Raw genomic sequence first — 22,393 nt, forward strand, 5'->3', positions numbered from 1 at the left:
TAAATGTATTTGTATGTAATATAACCAATTATGGGAGCCTAGTGTGTTTGTATGAACTGTGTGGAATATTTTTGGAATATGAGTCTGTCAGAGGTTGTCATGCTGGATGGGGATGACGACGGAGGCTTTGGTGGTCCACACAACAAAGAAGTAGGTGTCCCTTCCAGTGATGAGGATCTGACCTTGGACCTGGTACCAGTAAGAATGGTCTTTACGGAGGTGGCAAGATCCTACCTCCTTGATATAGAAATCCTTTGACTTCACTGCCTGTTCAGTGGTAAGATCCCTTGCACCATAGGGACACTTGACCTCCACCACTGCTGTGGTACCCACCAGGCCATCCGGTGAGGCACCCAGGATCCCAGACTCCATGACCCAAAGCCTTGACTCCTGCAGATCCATCCCTGTAGCCATTTTTAATGCCCTCGTCTTTGATATCTATGCCCCACTTTACAGACAACAACCCATCCAATGACTGTGATTGGAGGACCCTCTTTAGCAGCAACAGAGTAACGGGCTTGGCCATAACCACTGCTCCATAACTGCTGGCCGTCAACCTCCCTCTCCTCATGGTGTGCCAGTTGGGGTTGGTGCGCTGTCCAACTTGGTGCGCTGGGGTTGGTGCGCTGCCGTAAAGCCTCCTGCTGCTCCACCGACAGCGCCATGCCAGCCAGGATGCCTGCAAGCCCCAGGTTCCCTTGCTTCTAAACAATGTCCGGTACAGACAGGGATGACAGAAAGGGTAGCGGTTGTTCTGGCTCAGGTTCATGGAGATATGCCATTCCATTGAACTTGCCCTGGAGACGGTTCCTTAGCCACTGAAGATCGTCCTCTGTGGGATCCCCTGGACAGAGGGTTGCAGTCTTCGGCCGGGTACAGGTCCGCCACTAATTGCACCTAGTTGGGCACGGCTGGCTTAGGCTATATGGCTACACTTACGAGCTCCACGGAGGCATTCACATGGGGTAGAGAGAATTCCCTGGTCACCTATAGACACCTGCCAAGAGGAAGGATGTTAAGTGCCACGTCTTTCAATGCATGACTTTGAACACCTTAAAATTAATTTGTTATAAGAAATGTGCTATATAAATAAAGTTTGATTTGATTGATGACATTAGAAGGTGTATAATATTTCATAAACTGTAATTTTCGAGGACAAGTGCAGTTTTCCCATAAATGTGTAATTAATAACTTGGGATTTTATCACTTGACATGTAAATCATAAAGTGGGAAGGATCCTATAAATCAAGACTGTAAATAAATAAATAATGTGCCTTTGAAGATTTGTCTCTGGTAATGCAAGTACAATACAGGATCGATTTCTAAACAAAGTCAATTCTGAATGTCAATAGATTTTTAGATTAATTCTCATCAATGACAACATTCTAGAACTGAGTTATCACTCACCTAAGTCTGGTATCCGGGGTAATCTGGTTAATGATTATATAGTTTATTAAGTGGCTCTTTCCTTGTAGAACGTTGACAGCTGTATAGAACACATTGTATTGCTAATATGCTCAAACTTAACAGATACACTCCCCGACACAGGATAAACTTTATCCCTCAAGCTGGCCCTGACCAAACCAGTAAATTGCACCTCACAATAGCTGCACTTGTCCACATTTAGTGGTCTTCTCCCCTTTTAATGTTCTTATGCTCATCCTTGAAAAATGCTATAAGGTCTTAAATAGACACCAAAGTCGATATACTGTACAAAAAACTATCTAGGCTGATTTATTGATCTACTGCTCTGCCAACTAGCTAGCTAAAGTGTAGTCAGTGGCTAGCGAAGACACAGAAAGGGGATGAAGAAGTTCAACACTTAATTCAAGTAATTTCAATACAGCAATGGATTCATCATGGATTGGGCACAGGTCTCTCTCTGATCGTGCTGGTGAATGATAGCTGACAAGGTCGGCTAAAGATGAAGTGCAGGAACTTCCTGCAGGATTTTTTGCCTTGCTGAGGTTCTCTCTGCTGCTAATAAAAATTTCAGAGTAAATTGAGGTGAATATATTGATAAAACTCACCTTGTCCAAGAGAGAATTACAAAGTTATCAAAACATCACACCAAGTTAAAACTACACAAAACACATACTACATTTGAAGTGCTTGTAAAATTCACTATGTGAAAAAATGAATGGTGGAAGATGATTAGAACCATTTATGTGTTTGACTGCAAGGTTTTATGGTTATTATTTGTCCACTGAGGAGTTCTATAGAAAGCAATAGTAATGGCATCTTTGTGTAGGCATTAACTCAGCCATGGCTTGTTGGCCAAAGCCTATGTGGAAATAAATTGAGTTTGTCGGGTTTTTGGATAAACGCCGAAAATAAAAACTGACTGAAAACAATCAAAAAACGTATAAAAAAACCAAACGTATAAGATTTCCTAAGCCTGCGTTAACCTCAGACCTAATTGTTGCGGTTTATCCCAAAACTTTATTTCCCCATAACTCATTTCCGGTTTTTAGATCTAAATTTACCCAGGTACCGCCTCATTTGACTCACGTGAACGTGCCAGAACATTGAGGCATATGCGCACTGTGTGGAGTTACCGACAACTTCAATGGTCTGTTATGAGACGAATTTTGTTGTCCCAACAGACTTGCATGATCATTGGGGTGGCTGAGCTGCAAGAGCCTTTGTCAGTACCTAAAGAGGACTGCTACTAGCTAGAGAACTAGCACTAGCTGACCTTCATACGATGTTTCCAGCTAGCAGATATTCAATTCAAGGTAAGTTAGGTAGCCAGCTATTCATACGCCTGTCAGTTTCCATATATTCTCTGTCTTGCCTTTTGACACTTTTATATGTTACCCTATTTTGTAAATGATAGTTATCTATAATTTGAGAGTGGCATGGACTAACATTTACTTAGTAAATACGGTTGACATTAGCTTTGTGGAATCTTGAAACGCTAGCTCCAGTCTGGCACCTTTGTCCGGTTTGCTAAGCTAGTTAGCTAAGCTAAATATAGGGCAAAGTTGAAGTCAAATACTGTTATAATATAGGTCACTAACGATTGTCCTTTGGTCAGCCAATGTTAGTTTAGTGCGTGCAGAAATACATTAAGTATTTTGTACGTTAACTAATATTGAACTAAAGTAATATTATTAGTTATGCACTTTCAAAAGTAATTGGCTGACTATCTTAGCTAACTAGATAGCTAGCTTGACCGTGAGTGTCAATATTGACAGTTGTGACGTCTCATGGCGTCAATCTACTGACAAGCCAAGGCAGGAATCATTGTTTGTCTCGGGAATGCTAGCAGTATTTGTTGACTGCTATAGGTGATAACTTAACTGGCTGATACCAGTACTCTTTTGCTGACAATCTCATGACCTAAATGGACGTGGATTACATGCCTATTGACAATTGCACATCAGTGGCGGTTGGTGCCGTTCAAAATGAGGGAGAACAAAATAAGTATATGGCCTTATTTCTATTACAGATGACTGTCATTCATATACTGTACCATTCACCCAGCTCAATCTAACATAGATGGGTTTATGCTTCTACGGGATACAAAAATTTGCCCTATACCCATCATGAGGTTGCTACAACCTAGCCTACAAATGAAAGTTAATAATGTAGGTGCACAGTTCAAGAGACAAATTGGATTAATCAAGATGACAGTGAAACTTACAATACCGACCTTGCACACTCTTGCCTGCATCAAGCTGATCAGGGGTGTAATCATTAGTCAAAAATCTGAGTTTGTATTGGACAAATTCCGGTAGGTCCCTCCCGGTTTCATTCCATTTAAGAAACGTTTTGCAACAGAATCAGCAGAATGAATTCCCCCCAGATCACCTGCACACACAGTTCACTCTCATAGCAGCCACAAAGCATGCATCAACGTCACTGCGCGTTGTTTAATTCCTTCTCACATTTACGCCCTCTTCTCCTCTCACCTTTTCCCTTTGCTTGTGGACTTCAGTGCACAACACAACCGCAGTCTGACCAGGCGCAAAAACCTCTCCAAGCCAAACCTTCATACCATAACCGCTACTTAGCCTACATCGATGTTACCATATTAACAGCTAACATGTAGTAAACCCACAAACCAGGTGTACAATCATGCAGTACAGCGAGTAGTTTAGCAGTTACACCGGCGGACCCCAATGGCAATAAATTAATAAAACCGAAAGCTTTGCTTAACTTGGAAGAGTTGCAGTGGTGGATAGTCTTAGCCTACTAGCAAACATAAATAACATTCCTCTCTTTTTCAGTCAGGTTGTTGAGTAGGCTAAATTAGCCGCATAAGCTAAGTAAGTGAAAGGTAAACTAAGAAGAGAAGAAATATAACAAAATATAGCTCTGCTGCTTCATTAATTTAAGAAATTAATTTGTTCAACTGTTAAGCTATTGTCTTTCTCTCTCTGAGTCAACTACTCACCGCATTATATGCACTGCAGCGTTCGCTAGCTGTAGGTTATGCTTTCAGTACTATATTAATTATCTGATCCTTTGATTGGATGGACAACATCAGTTCATACTGCAAGAGCTATAATAGGTTGGAGGACGTCCCCCGGAAATCGATTATAATTACTGTGTAAGTCTATGGAAAAGGGATGTGAACCATGAGCCTCCTGGGTTTTGTATCGAAGTCATGGTGTAACCCTAGAGACTGTTGAGGCTACTGTAGAACTTACTTGCAAAACAGTTTTAATCAGTTATTTGATGACATTAATATATTTACTATAGTTTTATCTAAGGATCACTTTTGTTTTTAAAGTTTCACTGTTTTTATGAAATCTGCAGAGTAGGATGGTCCTCCCCTACCTCCTGATAACCCTCCACTGCTACATAAGCCCATACAAATCTCATAGGCTGCTACACAGAAGAATAGTGACACATTCAGTTGCAATGTATTGTACAGCGTAACAAAGTCATCTCTTGAGTGTCCTTTTTTACTGTCTGACTGTTTGTACTGTGCATAAGTTAACATGTGTACACACTCTGAAGGTATACAGTAGGACCTCACCTTATCAGCTTCCTCGCCAGTCCGTCGGCACTGACCGGATCTGCCTTGTTCTTTGCAGCCCAAAGGTGTATACGAGCATTGAAAACAGTGCAAGCGGAACATGCACCTCCACAGCACTACACGTGGCGACGGAATTGCTCATCTGCAGTGATGCCTCGCATAACATCACACTACACAATCTTCCCCAGGGACAAAGACCCACGATGGGAAGGTACTGTGTAATTCTCACCCTTGACACACTGTCTGAAATGGAATGTGTTATATTATGCGAGACCCAAACACCTTTGTTTCCTTTGTTTTTTTTAACCTTATACCAATGCTGATAACATTTGAACTGATCTCATATGTGAGTGGGTGGGGAATATTAGATTTGTCTTTCTAAAACAAACATATTTGCAGTGTTTTCCTCTCGTGTTGGCTATACAGCCAGTTACCCACTCCTTTTCAGCCAGGTATTTTTTACAATCCGTAAGTCAGAATAAAAGTTAGCTGAGCCCGGTCCCGCTAGAATAAACAATATGCATCTTCTAGCGATCTATTCATAGGACAGGCGCCCATCAGTTAAAGTGAGCGATGACAGGGAAACACTGTTGGTTTAACAGTCTGCTGTCTGTCCCACCTCCCGGTGTGTGTTGTGTATGCTGCGGTTGAAGTCAAATTTCTTTACACTGAGGGAGAGAGCATGATGCTCCTTTATCTATTTGAGTCAACCTTTTGTTTACTAGTCCAACGCTCTAACCTCTAGGCTACCTGCTGCCCTCTACATTTGCAAAATTTTCTAAAAACCTGTTTTTACTGTGTATTTATGGGGTATTGTGTGTAGATTGAGGAAAAAGTATTACATCTTTTTACAATAAGACTAACGTAACAAAATGTAAAAAGCTAAGGGGTCTGAATACTTAATGAATGCACTGTATATAGTATTTTCTAAGATTATTTATATAGGTCTACTGATTTAATCCAAGTGTTGACAATGGAGTAATCAACTGCTGCTTTCTGCGTAGCAAAGCCCATGATTAACACCTGCTTCATTTTTCAGTCATACGTTTTATTGCAGATAGCTGAGAAAATGCCTCTTAAAAGGAAGCTTGAAGCCTTTGGAAGTCGGCAGACTCTTAAAAGATTCTTTAAGAAGAAGTTGTAAAAGTTTTTAATTTTTTATTAATGACATACTGCCATTCAAAGAGTTGCAAACACTTAATTATTTCACTAATTTAACTGATCTCTTAACACCTATGGACCCCGAACTTATTTTTGAGCATTTGTTCTGTTTATTTTAGAGACCCATTTGAGAAAGTGCCCATCACACAATTTGAATTGAACCTTTGATTTATTTATTCAATAAATTAAGTAAATAGCCCAAATTCTGTTTTGATAAACTATTTGAAGAACATACATAATTGTTTAAATTCATATCTTGCAGTAAAATATTTTAATATCGAAGACAGGTTAAATGTACAATATTTAAATAAAAAAAGTTACTTTGAAAATAGGCCTGATCTTCAAGGCCTAGAAAATGATATAACAATACTGAATTCATACATATTCCGTCATTTAAATTGTAAACACAATACCACAACTAATGTTTCCAATCAGGGAGGTAAACTTAATAAAGTATTAAATAATTGCTTTGTATTTCAGATTGAATCAAGGCATTAGAATGTACCAGAGGCCATGAAAAATAGAGCTTGTTCGGCAATCCTGGGGGATCCTGGCTGTCAACTTTTTCTATTTGGCTGGCTACTCCATGTGCTTGTGGAAAATACTAGTTGTCCTTCAATGTGCATCTATGGGATGCTGTTGCAAATTAACGCTGATGTCAAAACTACAAGTTTCTACTTTCGACATTCAGATAGTACAACATACTAATATTCCAGTTGGTCTTTATGGAGGCTTGTGTAACCTTGCCCGAAACCTGAGGATTTGTGTGATCTCCCCCAAGCTAATGACTAGGTGACACATACCTATTTTGTGTGTGGCATTTTGTTTTTGTCCAGGTGTGGAGATGGAGCGGTTTGCTGACGAGGCTGATGTGGTGATAGTGGGAGGGGGTCCCGCGGGGCTGTCGGCAGCCATCCGGCTGAAGCAGCTGGCCAAAGAGCAGGAGAAGGAGCTGCGTGTGTGCCTGGTGGAGAAAGCGTCTCAGATCGGAGCACACACCCTCTCCGGGGCCTGCCTGGAGCCCAGCGCCCTCAACGAACTCTTCCCAGACTGGAAGGAGAGAGGGGTATGTTAGTGTCATCTCGTGTGTTTGTATAGGGCCTATAGGCTATCTGTCTCTAGCTTCAATTGTATCTGTTAGGCTTGGGCGGTATACCATGCAATGGTTTTTCAATACTGTTGAAACTATTTCCTTTACATTTTGTTTTATAAATGTGAATATTTGTAGCTACTTTAAGTAAATACCTGCAGTCAACTTCTGCAATACATTAGGAGATAAAGAAGATTGCGTTAATTAGGAGTTTTTCATTATGAAGCTTACACGTAGTCCCAAGTCACGTTGTGTTTGTTTACAAGCACACAATGAGAGACCAGCACCTTGAGTCACTCACTGTTGTGCAGCAGTTAGTGTGGAATTCACAGCTAGATACAGTGCATTCGGAAAGTGTTCAAACCCATTGACTTCTTTCCACATTTTGTTACGGTAGCCTTATTTATGAAATGGATAGAATAAAATCTCAATCTACACACAATACTACATAATGACAAAGCAAAAACAGGTTTTTAGAAATGTTTGCTAATGTATTAAAAATGACACTCAAATCACATTTACATACCCTTTACTTAGTACTTTGTTGAAGCACGTTTGGCAGCGATTACAGCCTTGAGTCGTCTTGGGTATGATGCTACAAGCTTGGCACACCTGTATTTGGAGAGTTTCTCACATTCTTCTCTGCAGATTCTCTCAAGCTCTGTCAGGTTGGATGGGGAGCTTCGCTGCACAGTTATTTCGGGTCTCTCCAGAGATGTTTGATCAGGTTCAAGTCCGGGCTCTGGCTGGGCCATTCAGAGACCTGTCCCGAAGCCACTCCTGCATTGTCTTGGCTGTGTGCTTAGGGTTGTTGTCCTGTTGGAAGACAAACCTTCACCCCAGTCTGAGGTCCTGAGTGCTCTGGAGCAGGTTTTTAATCAATATTCTCTCTGTACTTTGCTCTGTTCATCTTTGCCTTGATCCTCACAAGTTTCCCATTCCATGCCGCTGAAAAACATCCCCACTCCACCCATGCTTTACCGTAGGGATGGTGCCAGGTTTCCTCCAGACGTGATGCTTGGCATTCAGGGCAAAGAGTTCAATCTTGCTTTCATCAGACCAGAGAATCTTGTTTCTCGTTGTCTGAGTCCTTCAGGTTTGGCTGGGCGGCCAGCTCTAGGAAGAGTCTTGGTGGTTCCAAACTTTTTCCATTTAAGAATGTTGGAGGCCACTGTGTTCTTGGGGAACTTTAATGCTGCAGACATTTTACAGTATCCTTCCCCAGATCTGTGCCTCGACACAATCCTGTCTCGGAGCTCTACAGACAATTCCTTCGACTTCATAGCTTGGTTTTTGCTCTTACATGCACAGTGACATGCTTTTTCCAAACTGTCCAGCCAATTTAATTTACCACAGGTGGACACCAATCAAGTTGTAGAAACATCTCAAGGGTGATCAATGGAAACAGGATACACCTGAGCTCAATTTCGTGTCTCATAGCAAAGGGTCTGAATAGTTATGTAAAAAAGGTATTTCTGTTTTTTATATTTTTTTATAATACATTTGCAAACATTTCTAATAACCTGTTTTTCGCTTTGTCATTATGGGGTATTGTGTGTAGATTGAGGGGGGGAAATTAATTATTACATTTTAGAATAAGGCTAATGTAACAGTGTGGAAAAAGTGAAGGGGTCTGAATACTTTACAAATGCACTGTATGTCTACAGAAATAAGACATCCTGCTTCTATTGCCTGTTTGAGTGTTTGTTTAGTAGCCTACTGATTTCCGTGAGCACCAAGCCTCACGCAACCACATGTAGGATAAACAATTTCACAAATCTGACTGTTTTTCATCTTCGTTATGCTGTAATAAAGGCTTTATACGTTTTTTTCCCCATTAGAACAGCCTCTCTGGTATGACTTTTAATTTTGTGTTTACACTGTTTCAAATGGTCAGAAAAAATTATTTTAATAATAACCCTCCTTGTTATTATTACTATTATGATCATTATAATAAGTAATATCATTATTATTATTAGTAGTAGACTTATTATAGCAGTCTTGTATAACCACCATCGATGGAGCTGTAGTCCTAAGAGCACATTCTGTTTTGTCTTAATACTGTAACTTTGGCCTATGATTCATACAGTAGCCTAAATAATGAAATAATCATTCATTTGTTCAAGTCATTCATGATTTGAAATGCAATCAAGCATTTTAGTTTTAAAATAAAATAACCACAACATTTTTGGGAATAATTAGCTGTAAACAATAAATAAACTCTTCCATTTTGGCAGTCGCGTTCACGAATGCTTGCGACTGATTAGTCTTTGCTGTAATAAATGCTTTACAAAAAAAAAACATTACAACGCTTATCATTTATTTAGTGTTGACATTGTTCTAAACAGTCAAACTATATTGCTCCTTAACTTCTTTTTCTTGATCTCCAGTATTTTCCACAACTAGTCAAATGTATTCCACACACCTGACTTCCCATTTACGTCCTGAGCAACCAGTAAACAAACATTCCCCTGTTTCGAGTTGTCCTCCGCATCCATTTTGCTGTCACGTGTTAATGTGTTCAGAGTTTGTCGTAACCATTTTATTGATGTGATTATGATGTGCTATAGGTCAGGCCCTATTGGTCACGTGCATGTGATGCATGCATGTGCCCTGGAAAGAGAGCAAGAGTTAAGGTAGTAGGGAATGTTTTTCCTTGACAAATGAGGGATTTCGGGAACAGAACTTTTCAGTCAGAAATGGCTGTAATTTTGTTGCCGCTTCAGCAACACGGACAGAGTGATAAACACTGTTGATGTTCTGTGGTGGCCGCTGTAGCAGGAAGGAGTGAGAAACAAAGGGTTTTAGTCAGTCACTCGCTGTCTTTATAAAAAAACAAGTGTATATACAGCGCAGCAAGTCTGAGCCCAGCCCGCACAATCAAATCAATTGCAGTCAGACTCCCTCTAGTTGTGTCTCTTAATTATTTCATCAAACTGTGCGCTTAAAGCATTAGACAAGCTCAGTGCATATAGTTGATTAGATTAAAACACACAGGATGTGTGTGTATATATGGAAAAATACACAAATGTTGACCAATCGATTGGTCGAAAGAACAGACGACTCTTGGTCGACCAAGATAAAAATACATCCCTTTTTTTTCCCTGGGACAGCCCTACTCTACTCGCTTGCTAATGTGTGTATTCCTTATTCTGGGTAATGGAGATGGGCAGCGATATCAATAATTAGCTGGCAAGCCTTTAGGGCTATCATGGCAAGCTTACTTTACTGGTGACATGCACCCAGGGCAAATTTGAATATTTCTGCAAAAACTTCGATCTATGTGCTAATATTTGGATGTTCCTTACATTATTCTGTTAGTTATAGCAGAGTTGGAGTCAGTGGGCCATAGACATTCATGAATTGAATTACACTCCTGCGGAGATGTGCCCTATCTAGTTCTATGGAGAGAGGGATAGATTTATAAATGAAATGCACTCCCGTCTGAGGGCTGCTTCAGCCGGTCCGTTGAAAATGTTCAAATGTCATCCAGAGGAAAGAAGCATCTTCACACTGAGTTCACTCTGCAGGAGTTTCTTTCCACTGAGAGAGATTTCAAATGAAATAGTCTACAACGCTGCGCTCTATTATTTAAGTATTGAGCACGTCAGTCTAAGAAAGGTTGCCAGTCTATGGAAAGGTTGTGAGGGGAAATATGCAGCATAATTCACAGATACACACAGGATATGGACCTGGCATTTTCTTTTTGTTGTCTTTTTTTTTAGTCTCAGACATTACATTTAAGTAATTTAGCAGATGATCTTAACCCAAATGGCTCCTGTAAGTCACTATTGTTAAGTGCCTTGCTCGAGGGCACATCGGCAGATTTGTCGGCTCAGGGATTCGAAACAGCAACCTTTCAGTTACTGGCTCAACGCTCTTAACCGCTAGGCTACCTGCCGCCATACCTAACTGCAGACATAACTATCACAGACATAATGTTGAGAGTACATCACAGTCCTAGACAACAACATGATCCTGCCCAAAGGGAACATCTTGCAAGCAACACCTAGGCTAAAAAAAAATGAAGTGTTCTGTTATTTGTGTACTCTTCTCTTAGGCACCCTTGAACACACCAGTGACCGAGGATTTGTTTAGTATTCTAACCGAGAAGTATAGAATCCCTGTCCCAATGTTGCCAGGTAAAGTCACATGCATGTTTTACAGGACATCTTTTCAAATGACAACTCTAGCTTGTCACCTGTAAGCTCTGTCCTAAACATAAAGCTATTATGGTATTAGCCTTGACTGTGCAGTCTGTTTTTCATTCTATTTAATTTTTTGATTTCCCCCCCCCCCCCCCCCCCCCCCCCCAGGTCTGCCCATGAACAACCATGGGAACTACATTGTGCGGCTGGGTCACTTTGTACATTGGTTGGGAGAGCAGGCTGAGGAGCTGGGAGTGGAGATATACCCAGGCTACGCTGCTGCTGAGGTGAGCACCGCCCACCATTCATGACAATTTCAGAAAACACAGGCCATCTTACTAATATTGGCGTGATAATTACCATTGACAAGCTACATTGATCTTTCCTGGAACATCAGCTTTTTGTCAGTAAACATTTACATAATTGTATGCCTTTGACCAGATCTGCCCTACCAAGCAAAAAGGCAGTAACTGCTCAAAGCGTGGAACTGAGAAAAATGGCTTTTATTTACCTTGGTTTCACAGTAACTTTATGCAGTTACTGCTAACATGACCCCCATTTTCTCCAAAACACAGTACAATAGAGGCAGGATACTTGTCCACATGATTAAGCATGTATTTAATGTGGCAAAAATGACATTAACTCATTTTCAAACAAATGAGCAGTTACTGCCTTTTTTCTTGGTAGGGCAGAGATATAGACTGATATTTTGAGCCAGCTCCATTTTCATCCCTGAGATCGATTTCACTGATGCGTTGACGTATCGCGACTGGCTTTCATTGATCGTGTTTGCTTGAGGTGTCATTCCACTTTCAAAAGTGTTTTAATTTCAGATTTTGTTTTTCAGGTTTTGTTTCATGAAGATGGAAGTGTGAAAGGAATTGCCACCAATGACGTGGGCATCGCTAAGGATGGTTCGCCAAAGGTAAACTTATGCAGATTTATGTCAATAAAATGGACTCATCACTGTACGGAAAGTCTAAGTTATTTTCTTTGGACAAAGTACAAATGTTTTTCTCCTATGTATGGTCACTTTGTACAGTATAGAGTTTGACTGTAAAAACTGAGTTTTATAAAAAACGAGGAAGAATCAGCACTGAATAGAATAGAATTTGTTTTATGAAAGCGACAAGTAGCCTCATCCCTGGTGTCTCAGAATAACATTCTCCTCTCAATTTGCCTCTGCAGGATGTGTTTGAGAGGGGGATGGAGCTCCATGCTAAAGTGACCCTGTTCGGAGAGGGCTGCCACGGCCACTTGGCCAAGCAGCTCTACAGGCAGTTCAACCTCAGGGAGAACTGTGAACCACAGACCTACGCCATTGGCCTGAAAGAGGTAAAATCCCAAAGCAACTGTATTTGGACCGAATAAACAAATAATCTGTTTTTAATCAGTCATACAATACAGATCTTCATGAAGCCAAATCAGAATGTCATATTCATTACATTTTTGTCATTTAGCAGATGCTTTATGCACAACGACTTTTCTTTTTTGTTTTTCTGTCTAACCAGCTGTGGGTGATTGATGAGAAGAAGTGGAGGCCGGGCAGAGTGGAGCATTCGGTGGGCTGGCCCTTGAACAGGAACACGTATGGCGGCTCCTTCCTCTACCACCTGAACGAGGGCGAGCCACTGGTGGCCTTGGGCTTTGTGGTGAGTCCCGGTTATGGCAGCCATTTTGGCTCCTTGCAATGGATGTCAACTGCCAAACTACCAGCCATGCTAACACTTGGCAATGGTCTAAACACTAAATGAAATAACATTTGTAAAACTGAGGTCAGTGTATGACAATGCACTATACTTCTACCCTTCTCTTTATCTTCATTAGGCCAACTTGTGCCTAAAGGGACAACTTGAGATATGTGATAACTAACTTTTATGAAGATCATACATTGAGGTCAATGACCGATTGTATCCAAAAACGTAATGCTGTGTATTTCCCCACTTCCAGGTTGGTCTTGACTACACCAACCCCTACCTCAGCCCCTTCAGAGAGTTCCAGCGCTGGAAGCACCACCCCTTCGTTGCCAAGACCCTGGAGGGAGGTGACAGAATCGCCTACGGAGCCAGGGCGCTCAACGAGGGAGGCTATCAGGTGTGTGTGTATTTTTGTATGTACTACTCAAAGGTATGTGTGTGGCTCTGTGCCAAGGTTTCTGTTAGCCGATAATAGCCAGCTTTTCCAGCTTTTCGGTGATAAATCAAATTGCCGCCCGGGAGAAGAAGAAAAAAAATCCCATTGCAAAATAATGCTTTTTAACCTATTCATTGATGGAAATACCAGTCGATGGAAATACATTTGACTGGTCATGCTTATCGTCCTATAGGTTAAATGCATAATTATGTGGAATTAAATTAGCGCATGTACAGTATTTCTGTATCTTATTTATCACATGCGTACAGCATATAGATACAGAGCCTTTGAGCGGAAAATCTGTCAGACAGCAGGAGAGCTGCTGCTGCAACAGCATCTCAAACAGCAAATGCACAGGCAACGGAAGGCAGGCTTCCTCAGCTCGTCACACACCACTTTGCAATGAGCTGGAGGCAGTATGCATTTTGAAAACGTATACTTAACTGTTTGAAACCCGACCGTTTTACTGCATATTATGAGGCATGTCTTACCTTGCTTCAAGGTAGCCTAGCTAAAATCAAACCATATCCGTGGTGGCAATTCTTCTATATCAACTTTCTCTCATTGTCCAGTAGCCAAAGGCAAAATCCTAGTCATATTAGCAGCCCATGCTAGTTGTCGCATATTAGAGCTCCCCTCTTTCAACATTTCAAACAGATATTTTCATATTTGTCACATGAAACCGCTTGCATGTGTTGGTGCACTTTCACAAGGGTGTTTTCCAATGAATTGCATTATGGAACAAACATTTGCGCGTTGCCTTACTGTCTTGTGCGCGTTGCTACATTTTATGTAAAGAAATTAACAGCTTATCAACATTTTTAAGCTAAACATTCAGATCTGTTGCATCAGACTCATTGCTTTTAAAGGTTTCTTTTTATGTAGCCAAGGGCCGGCCCACTGGTTGCATGAATTTGGGATCTATCGTCCCACAACTGTTCCAGAGTCTGTTTTGAATAGGCTGTTTCTTTCTCGAAAAGCTGACCAATACAATAGGTAAACTTTTCTACTATGGGGGATAGTAGATTGACATAGGCTAGTGTTTTTGCTGTTCGTTACTCATCTTGTTGGCTGAGGAAAAGTACACGTGGAGAGTTATTCTAACATCTTCAAAATGCACATCTGAATTCGGTAAGAGGGACCACACATTGTTGCATCCTCGACTTGCATATTCTTTTTATAATCTAAATGGGATTTCTCTCATTCTGAGCACCATGGATGGAATCCCTAATCATGTCCGGTAGATAAAAATGCTGCCTGTCAAATGTCCTGCGCCACATTATTGTAACTTTAATGTGTGTCTCGGCATGAAAAATGGGAAATACGTGAATCTTAGGTCAGGTTTTCCACTGGTTCTTATTCCATGAAAGCATTTTCCCATTACATTTATGATTATAATCTTTACCGGTCTTCCTCCATCCAGTGCCTCCCTAAAGTGACATTCCCTGGGGGGATGCTTATCGGATGCAGTCCGGGCTTCATGAATGTACCAAAGATCAAAGGCACCCACACGGCCATGAAGAGCGGCATGCTGGCCGCAGAGGCCATCTTCCCCAAAGTCACAGCCGAAGACCCAGCATCTAAAACGGCAGGTAGGTTAAACCAGACCAAAACCTTTTCCTTTGATTTAAATGCTCCCTCACACACACACACACACACACACACCTCTCACTGATTGTAAAGTGAAGCCAAAGGCACATTTCTACATTATAAAATATGCAATGAATAGACTATTAAAGAGTGTAATTTGTTGAGACTTTTATCGCTAATGCTAATTGGGGGGGGGGGGGGGGGGGGAGATATATGTTAATTGCTTCTCTCCAGTGTGTAATTTTTTAAAGTAAATTAATGGAATTTTATTTGATTAAAAAAAACTAAGTAAATGAGCAATTTTAATTTGTGGGTGCAAGATCATCTCTAATATTTTACTGTCATCTGAATAGAATTATACTTTTCTGGTAATTTGTCTTCCAGGACTTCACATACCGGAGTATGAGGACAATTTGAAGAAGTCTTGGATCTGGAAAGAGCTGTACGCAGTGAGGAACATCAGGCCATCGTTCCACAACTACTTTGGACTGTACGGGGGCATGGTCTACACTGGTGTCTTCTACTGGATACTTAGAGGGAAGGAGCCATGGACACTGAAACATGCAGGTGCAGCATATTGATGATTTGTATGACGTATTCATCAGAAAAGATGGTCCGTTTCTGTTTCGGGCCAAGTTGTTATTGGACAAAGCATCAACTCAGTTTTGCTATATGCACATCAAAATCATGCACTCATGCTAAGAATTGCCTCAAGGAACAAACCAATGTTTTATCTGGCCTGCAACCAACTGAGGTTTGATAACTCCCAACTATTTTACCCTAGGCTTGGACTCAGCCCAACTGAAACCGGCTAAGGAGTGCACGCCCATCGAGTACCCCAAACCTGATGGCAAGCTGAGCTTCGACCTGCTCTCTTCTGTGGCCCTGAGCGGTACCAACCACGAGGGGGACCAGCCCCCCCACCTCACCCTGAAGGACGACAGCATCCCTGTGGCCAACAACCTGGCCATTTACGATGGGCCCGAGCAGCGCTTCTGTCCAGCAGGTACCACTGATGCACAATTACAAATCCATCCTTAGCCCATACAACACAGGTACTTAATTTAGATCTGAAAGGGTTGGATAGGTATAAGTAATAGGTCATTATCAATAAAACGTTACAATACAGTGCAGAGCATTCGATCTTTGACAATTACGCGTAGTTTAAGGGATTGTTAAATAAATGTTATAGCTACCTAGCCAAATATTTGACTTTAATATAGTCACACCTCGAGGAGCATAGTCAACTACAAATTTCTGATTATTGCACATTTAGCTAGTACATCAGTGCTTTTTATGATCAGTAAACATGAATTGATGTCATTTCAGATATGTGAGGAATAGCCTATCCATTGGCATGTAGCCAGCTAAGCAAATAATGTGTCATTTAGCTGCTTCGTCGGATTAGACTTTTGAAAAGACCCCCACAAGCGTCACGGGACTCGTCTGAACTCGGTACCGCTGATCTGCCAACTTCTGTCTGTAGCGTCCCAACAGTTTGGGCTACACACTAATATGATCCCTCTATAGAAAGGTAACTCTCACAGACACGTACATGTTTTGCTCTAGGACGCCCACAAGCCTCGCCAAAAGGTAGCCCAGTACCAGTTAGAAAATGAATGGCAGTATTTATGGAAGTAGTTTAGTGGCTAAAAAAAAGGGTTAAGTGTCTTTTTCTATTCCTTCTTATCTCTGATATAGGACAAACACTTTATAACAAATGTCCCTTTGATTAATATGTTTAGCCAACTGTACAAAGTTTCTACTGGTAGCTTGCAAAGTAAACATTATCAGCTAACTGTACATCGGCAAATGTGCCTTTCTGCTGCTTGACAGGCAGATCCCACAAAGGTTGGGAAATTAACCTAAACCACTTATACTTGTCAATTATAGTTCACTTTTATTTTAAATCACTCAAATATCCAATTAATGGTGGCCAATATTGAGCGAGAGAGAGGATACCCTCACGTATCTGAAATTACATGATCAATTGATGTTTACTGATCATGAAAAGCATGCCGTTAACTGCTGTATAACTCAAGCCAAATGTGTGCAATTGTTTTGCATGGAATAATCAAAAATGTATAGTTCTGACTATGCTCTTCAAGAGGTGATAATATTACAACCAAATGGTTAACGTTTCCTTGAAAACAGCATGTGTTTAAGATTACTGTGTAATACTACTGTGGTGCCTTCAAGCATTGTGAGATATAATAATCTGTGCAGCGCGACTGCAATGAGAACGACCTGGAACGTGCCCAATAGCTCCACCTAGGAGGTATGGAGCAAGGCCAGGGATCTCTGTGGAATTGAATATTACTGTCCACTGAAACACCTGACCCTCCATGAATAAAGCTCAAGCACGCCATTGCCGCTTCCAAGTGCTGTCATTGCCTGCACGACCAGTATGACTCAAGACATTGATTTTGATCAGCACAGCCAGGTTTATTCTCTGGAAGTCTCAATAAATGATCAGAGTTATATATATATCTGTGAAATGGCCATCAAACCCATTACTGCTACTAAGGCAGAGATGTAATACATACATGATTGATTCGACATACAAACAACTGTTAGAAATCAGTCTTCTCCACAGATGTCTGGCCCAAATACTGTCCCTGAACCTGTTATTTTGTTAATCTCTTTTATGGTTTTCCATCCATAATATAACTATTACATACATTGTTGAACTTGACATTTTCAAATGGGTGGTAATCTGATGGATAATGAGTAGGGACACATAATGGCTGTTTGGGAGGACTGCACTGCACACAACAATCATGATTCTGGCTGCATAGCTATATTCAATCGCCCAACCTCACTAATGCTCTGGAAGCAAGTCCCTGCGACAATATTCCAACATCAAGTGGAAAGCCTTCCCAGAAGAGTGGAGGCTGTTATAGCAAAGGGGGAACCAACTCCATAGTAATGCCCATGATTTTGGAATGAGATGTTTGAGCAGGTGTCCACATACTTTTGATCATGTTGTGTATGTAGGATCAGGAAAGTAAGGAGTGGCCTTTCTTTGCAAAACCAGGTTCATTGATGATCAAATATGAGTCACTCGAGCAGACCTACAGTAGTAGATAAAGGTATTACACGGAACCCAAACCGGCTGTGCGTGTGCGCCATCGTGCATACATTTATTTTGTCCCCCCCACACCAAATGCGATCACGACATGCAGGTTAAAATATCAAAACAAACTCTGAACCCATTACATTAATGCTTTTTAACCTGTCCCCTAATTAAACCTTTAACAAAGAAGGGCCAGAAGTATACAGAATGGTGTCATCTGCATGGAGGTGGATCAGAGAATCACCAGCAGCAAGAGCGACAACATTGACGTATACAGAGAAGAGTCTGCCCGAGAATTGAACCCTGTGGCACCCCCATAGAAGACTGCCAGAGGTCCGGACAACAGGCCCTCTGATTTGACACACTGAACTCTATCAGAGAAGTAGTTGGTGAACCAGGCGAGGCAGTCATTTGAGAAACCAAATTTTTACTCTGCCGATAAGAATGTGGTGATTGACAGTCGAAAGCCTTGGTCAGGTCGACGAATACGGCTGCACAGGATTGTCTCTTATCGATTACAGTTATGATATCGTTTAGGACCTTGAAAGGGGCTGAGGTGCACCCGTGGCCAGCTCGGAAGCCAGATTGCATAGCGGAGAAGGTACGGTGGGATTCGAAATGGTCTGTGATCTGTTTTGTTAACTTGGCTTTCGAATACCTTTTTAGAAAGGCAGGGTAGGATAGATATAGGTCTGTAGCGGTTTGGGTCTAGTGTCTCCCCCTTTGAAGAGGGATGAACGTGACAGCTTTCCAATCTTTGATGATACGAAAGAGGTTGAACAGGCTCGTAATAGGGGTTGCAACAAATTCAGCAGATAATTTTAGAAAGGGTCCAGATTGTGTAGCCCGGCTGATTTGTAGGGGTGCAGATTTTGCAGCTCTTTCAGGACATCAGCTATTTGGGTGAAGGAGAAATGGGGAGGCTTGGGCGAGTTGCTGTGGGGGGTGCAGGGCAGTTGACCGGGGTAGGGGTAGCCAGGTGGAAAGCATGTCCAGCCGTAGAAAAATGCTTCTTGAAATTCTCGATTATCGTAGATTTATCAGTGGTGAATGTGTCCTAGCCTAAGTGCAGTGGGCAGCTGGGAGGAGGTGCTCTTATTCTCCATGGACATTAGTGTCCCACAACTTTGAGTTTGTGCTACAGGATGCAAATTTCTGTTTGAAAAAGCTAGCCTTAGGAAAGCTAACAGCTTGTGTATATTGGTTCCTAACTACACTGAAAAGTTGCATATCACGGGGGCTATTTGATGCTAATGCAGTACACCACAGCATGTTTTTGTGCTGGTCAAGGTCAGTCAGGTCTGGAGTGAACCAAGGGCTATATCTGTTCCTGGTTCAAAATGTTTTGAATGGGGCATGCTTATTTAAGATGGTGAGGAAGGCACTTTTAAAGAATAACCAGTCATCCTCTACTGACGGGAGGAGGTCAATATCCTTCCAGGATACCCGGGCCAGGTCGATTAGAAGGGCCTCCTCGCTGAAGTGTTTTAGGGAGCATTTGACAGTGATGAGGGGTGGTTGGACCGCAGACCCATTACGGATGCAGGCAATAAGGCAGTGATCACTGAGATCTTGGTTGAAGAGAGCAGAGGTGTATTTGGAGGGCAAGTTGGTTAGGATGATATCTATGAGGGTGCCCGTGTTTAAGGCTTTGGGGAGGTACCTGGTAGGTTCATTGATAATTTGTGTGAGATTGAGGGCATCAAGCTTAGATTGTAGGATGGCCGGGCTGTTAAGCATGTCCCAGTTTAGGTCACCTAGCAGCATGAGCTCTGAAGATAGATGGTGGGGGGGGGTCAATCGATTCACATATGGTGTCCAGGGCACAGCTGGGGGCAGAGGGTGGTCTGTAGCAAGCTGCAACGGTGAGAGACTTGTTTCTGGAAAGGTGGATCTTTAGAAGTAGAAGCTTGAATTGTTTGGGCACAGGCCTGGATAGTATGATAGAACTCTGCAGTAGATTTCCACTCCGCCACCTTTGGCAGTTCTTTCTTGTCGGAAAATGTTATAGTTAGGGAAAGAAATTTCAGGATTTTTGGTGGTCTTCCTAAGCCAGGATTCAGACACGGCTATGACATCCGGATTGGCAGAGTGTGCTAAAGCAGTGAATAAAACTAACTTGGGGAGGAGGCTTCTACTGTTAACAATAAATGAGAGCACCTGGGGAATGGGAGTGGAGCTAGGCACTGCAGGTGCCTGGATTAACCTCTACGTCACCAGAGTAGGATAGGGGTATGGCTATAAGAGCTGGTCATCTAGTACGTTCGGAACAGAGTAAAAGGAGTAGGTTTCTGGGCGCGATAGAATAGATTCAAGGCATAATGTACAGGCAAAGTTATGGTAGGATGTAAACCTAGGCATAGTGACATTGCCTCTAGAAACATCATTTAAACCAGGTGATGCCACCGCATGTGTGGGAGGTGGAACTGAAGGGTTAGCTAAGGCATATTGAGCAGGGCTAGAGGCTCTACAGCGAAATAATACCATCACTAAACAGAACAGCAATGGACAAGGCATATTGACATTAGGGAGAGGCATGCGTAGCCGAGTGATCATAGGGGTCCAGTGAGTAGTTAAGCTGGCTGGAAACACGGTAATGTAATTGGTTCAGAGTTTATGATATTTTGAACCTGCGTGTCGTGATCGCGTTTGGTGTGGGGGGACAAAATAAATGTATGCACGATAGCGTACGTGCGGTTCCGTGTTAGGGTTGTGTCAATTTGTTTTTCTTAAAGGGGTATGTAAACAATAGGCTTTTGAATACCAGCTAACTGTAAATTGCCATATTGCCATTGTTGCATCACTGGCAAGATTTTCCCAAAAAATATCTGAATCACAAAACTGTAAGACCATGAATTATGTGCATTAATGAGCAAAATTTGCTGGTGTCGAACCAAATTAAAACATGATACATGTTTTGAAAGCTGAGAAACAGCCCTTTCAAATGATATGGCATACAATAGCATGGTGTAATCAGTCAAGAAAACACATTTCCCACACTTCCTAATGAAGATGGAGCATATTAAGTCTTCCTTGTTTTGTAAGGTTTGAAATCCGAATAGAAATACATTTAACTCTGAGTTATAGCAGTTTTAGGGAGCGGTCGTATTTTTGTAGAATTCTATGGAATGTCCTTTAATCAGACACTTCTGGATTGTATATTAACTACATACCTGCACTAAAACATTACAAATGGCATTTAGTCTTACATATACAGTATGATACTCAGACAAATTATATATTAATAAATCAAGAACCTTGAGGTGAATATGTTCTCATTAAAACCTGAAAAAAGTACAAGTTATATTTGAATTAAAATAAGGCATAATAATTGGCATTTACAACTTCAATTTCTTCTGTACATACTTCACTAGGCCTATAGCCTAATACCCAAGTCAGAATGGGAAGAAATGTAAAAGCATGCAAGGGAGACTAAATCACCATTGCCAAATGAGCTACTGGGTTAAGACTAGAATCTCTTTAATGGAGTACCCCAATCTATAAAATAAATTGGTCCCCTACGATGTATAACTGCTTGGCCTTGCATTCTGGTGCAACACAAACATCATATCCTATTTCCTATCTTTCCTGTAACAATTAAATGTACAGTGGATGGAATACATCTCTTCGCTTCGTTTCCATTTTGAATGACGCCCTTCTTTCCCCCTTTTACTAGGTGTATATGAGTACGTTCCCCTTGAGACTGGAGAAGGTATGAGGTTGCAGATCAACGCTCAGAACTGCGTCCACTGCAAGACCTGTGACATCAAGGACCCCAGCCAGAACATCAACTGGGTGGTGCCCGAAGGCAGTGGAGGACCAGCCTACAACGGATTGTGATTTTGATTCTCTTCGTTGAGGTGGCTGCAAAAACACATTCAGGGCTTGCAGAATACTATACTGTGTGCCTAGATATGAAACGGAATGTCACCATATTCTTTCAATATGGGAATTGTAAAATGGTTATAAAAGACAAGTGGCTTTGGTTCATGTATGGTGTCCTGAATAATGCACGTCATAAGCAGAAAGCTGCATTGACAACTTCAAAATAGACTAACTTAACCCACTTAAATGTATTAGCTATTGCAGGTACCATTTGCAACAGCGTATGATCTGAGAGATACTGTACATAATGTCATTAGTGGGACAAATGTTGGTGAATAAATATTTGCCATGCCTCGTGTCAGCTTAATCCACAAATCACA

At 41.5% G+C, this 22,393-nt stretch overlaps 1 protein-coding gene across 1 annotated transcript; it reads left to right on the forward strand.

The window, feature by feature from the left end:
• Positions 1–2,509: 2,509 nt before the first annotated feature.
• On the forward strand, positions 2,510–22,374 carry etfdh (electron transfer flavoprotein dehydrogenase). The gene is made up of 13 exons (XM_031790237.1): positions 2,510–2,738; positions 5,049–5,201; positions 6,988–7,217; positions 11,302–11,383; positions 11,558–11,676; positions 12,237–12,314; positions 12,578–12,724; positions 12,901–13,041; positions 13,340–13,483; positions 14,946–15,114; positions 15,497–15,679; positions 15,897–16,118; positions 21,865–22,374. The coding sequence occupies exons 1-13, from the start codon at positions 2,708–2,710 to the stop codon at positions 22,026–22,028; spliced, it is 1,863 nt and encodes a 620-aa protein (XP_031646097.1). The 5' UTR covers positions 2,510–2,707; the 3' UTR covers positions 22,029–22,374.
• The last annotated feature ends 19 nt before the right edge of the window (positions 22,375–22,393 follow it).

This window comes from Oncorhynchus kisutch, linkage group LG15 (assembly GCF_002021735.2).
Source record: "Oncorhynchus kisutch isolate 150728-3 linkage group LG15, Okis_V2, whole genome shotgun sequence".
NCBI classification, from domain to species: domain Eukaryota; kingdom Metazoa; phylum Chordata; class Actinopteri; order Salmoniformes; family Salmonidae; genus Oncorhynchus; species Oncorhynchus kisutch.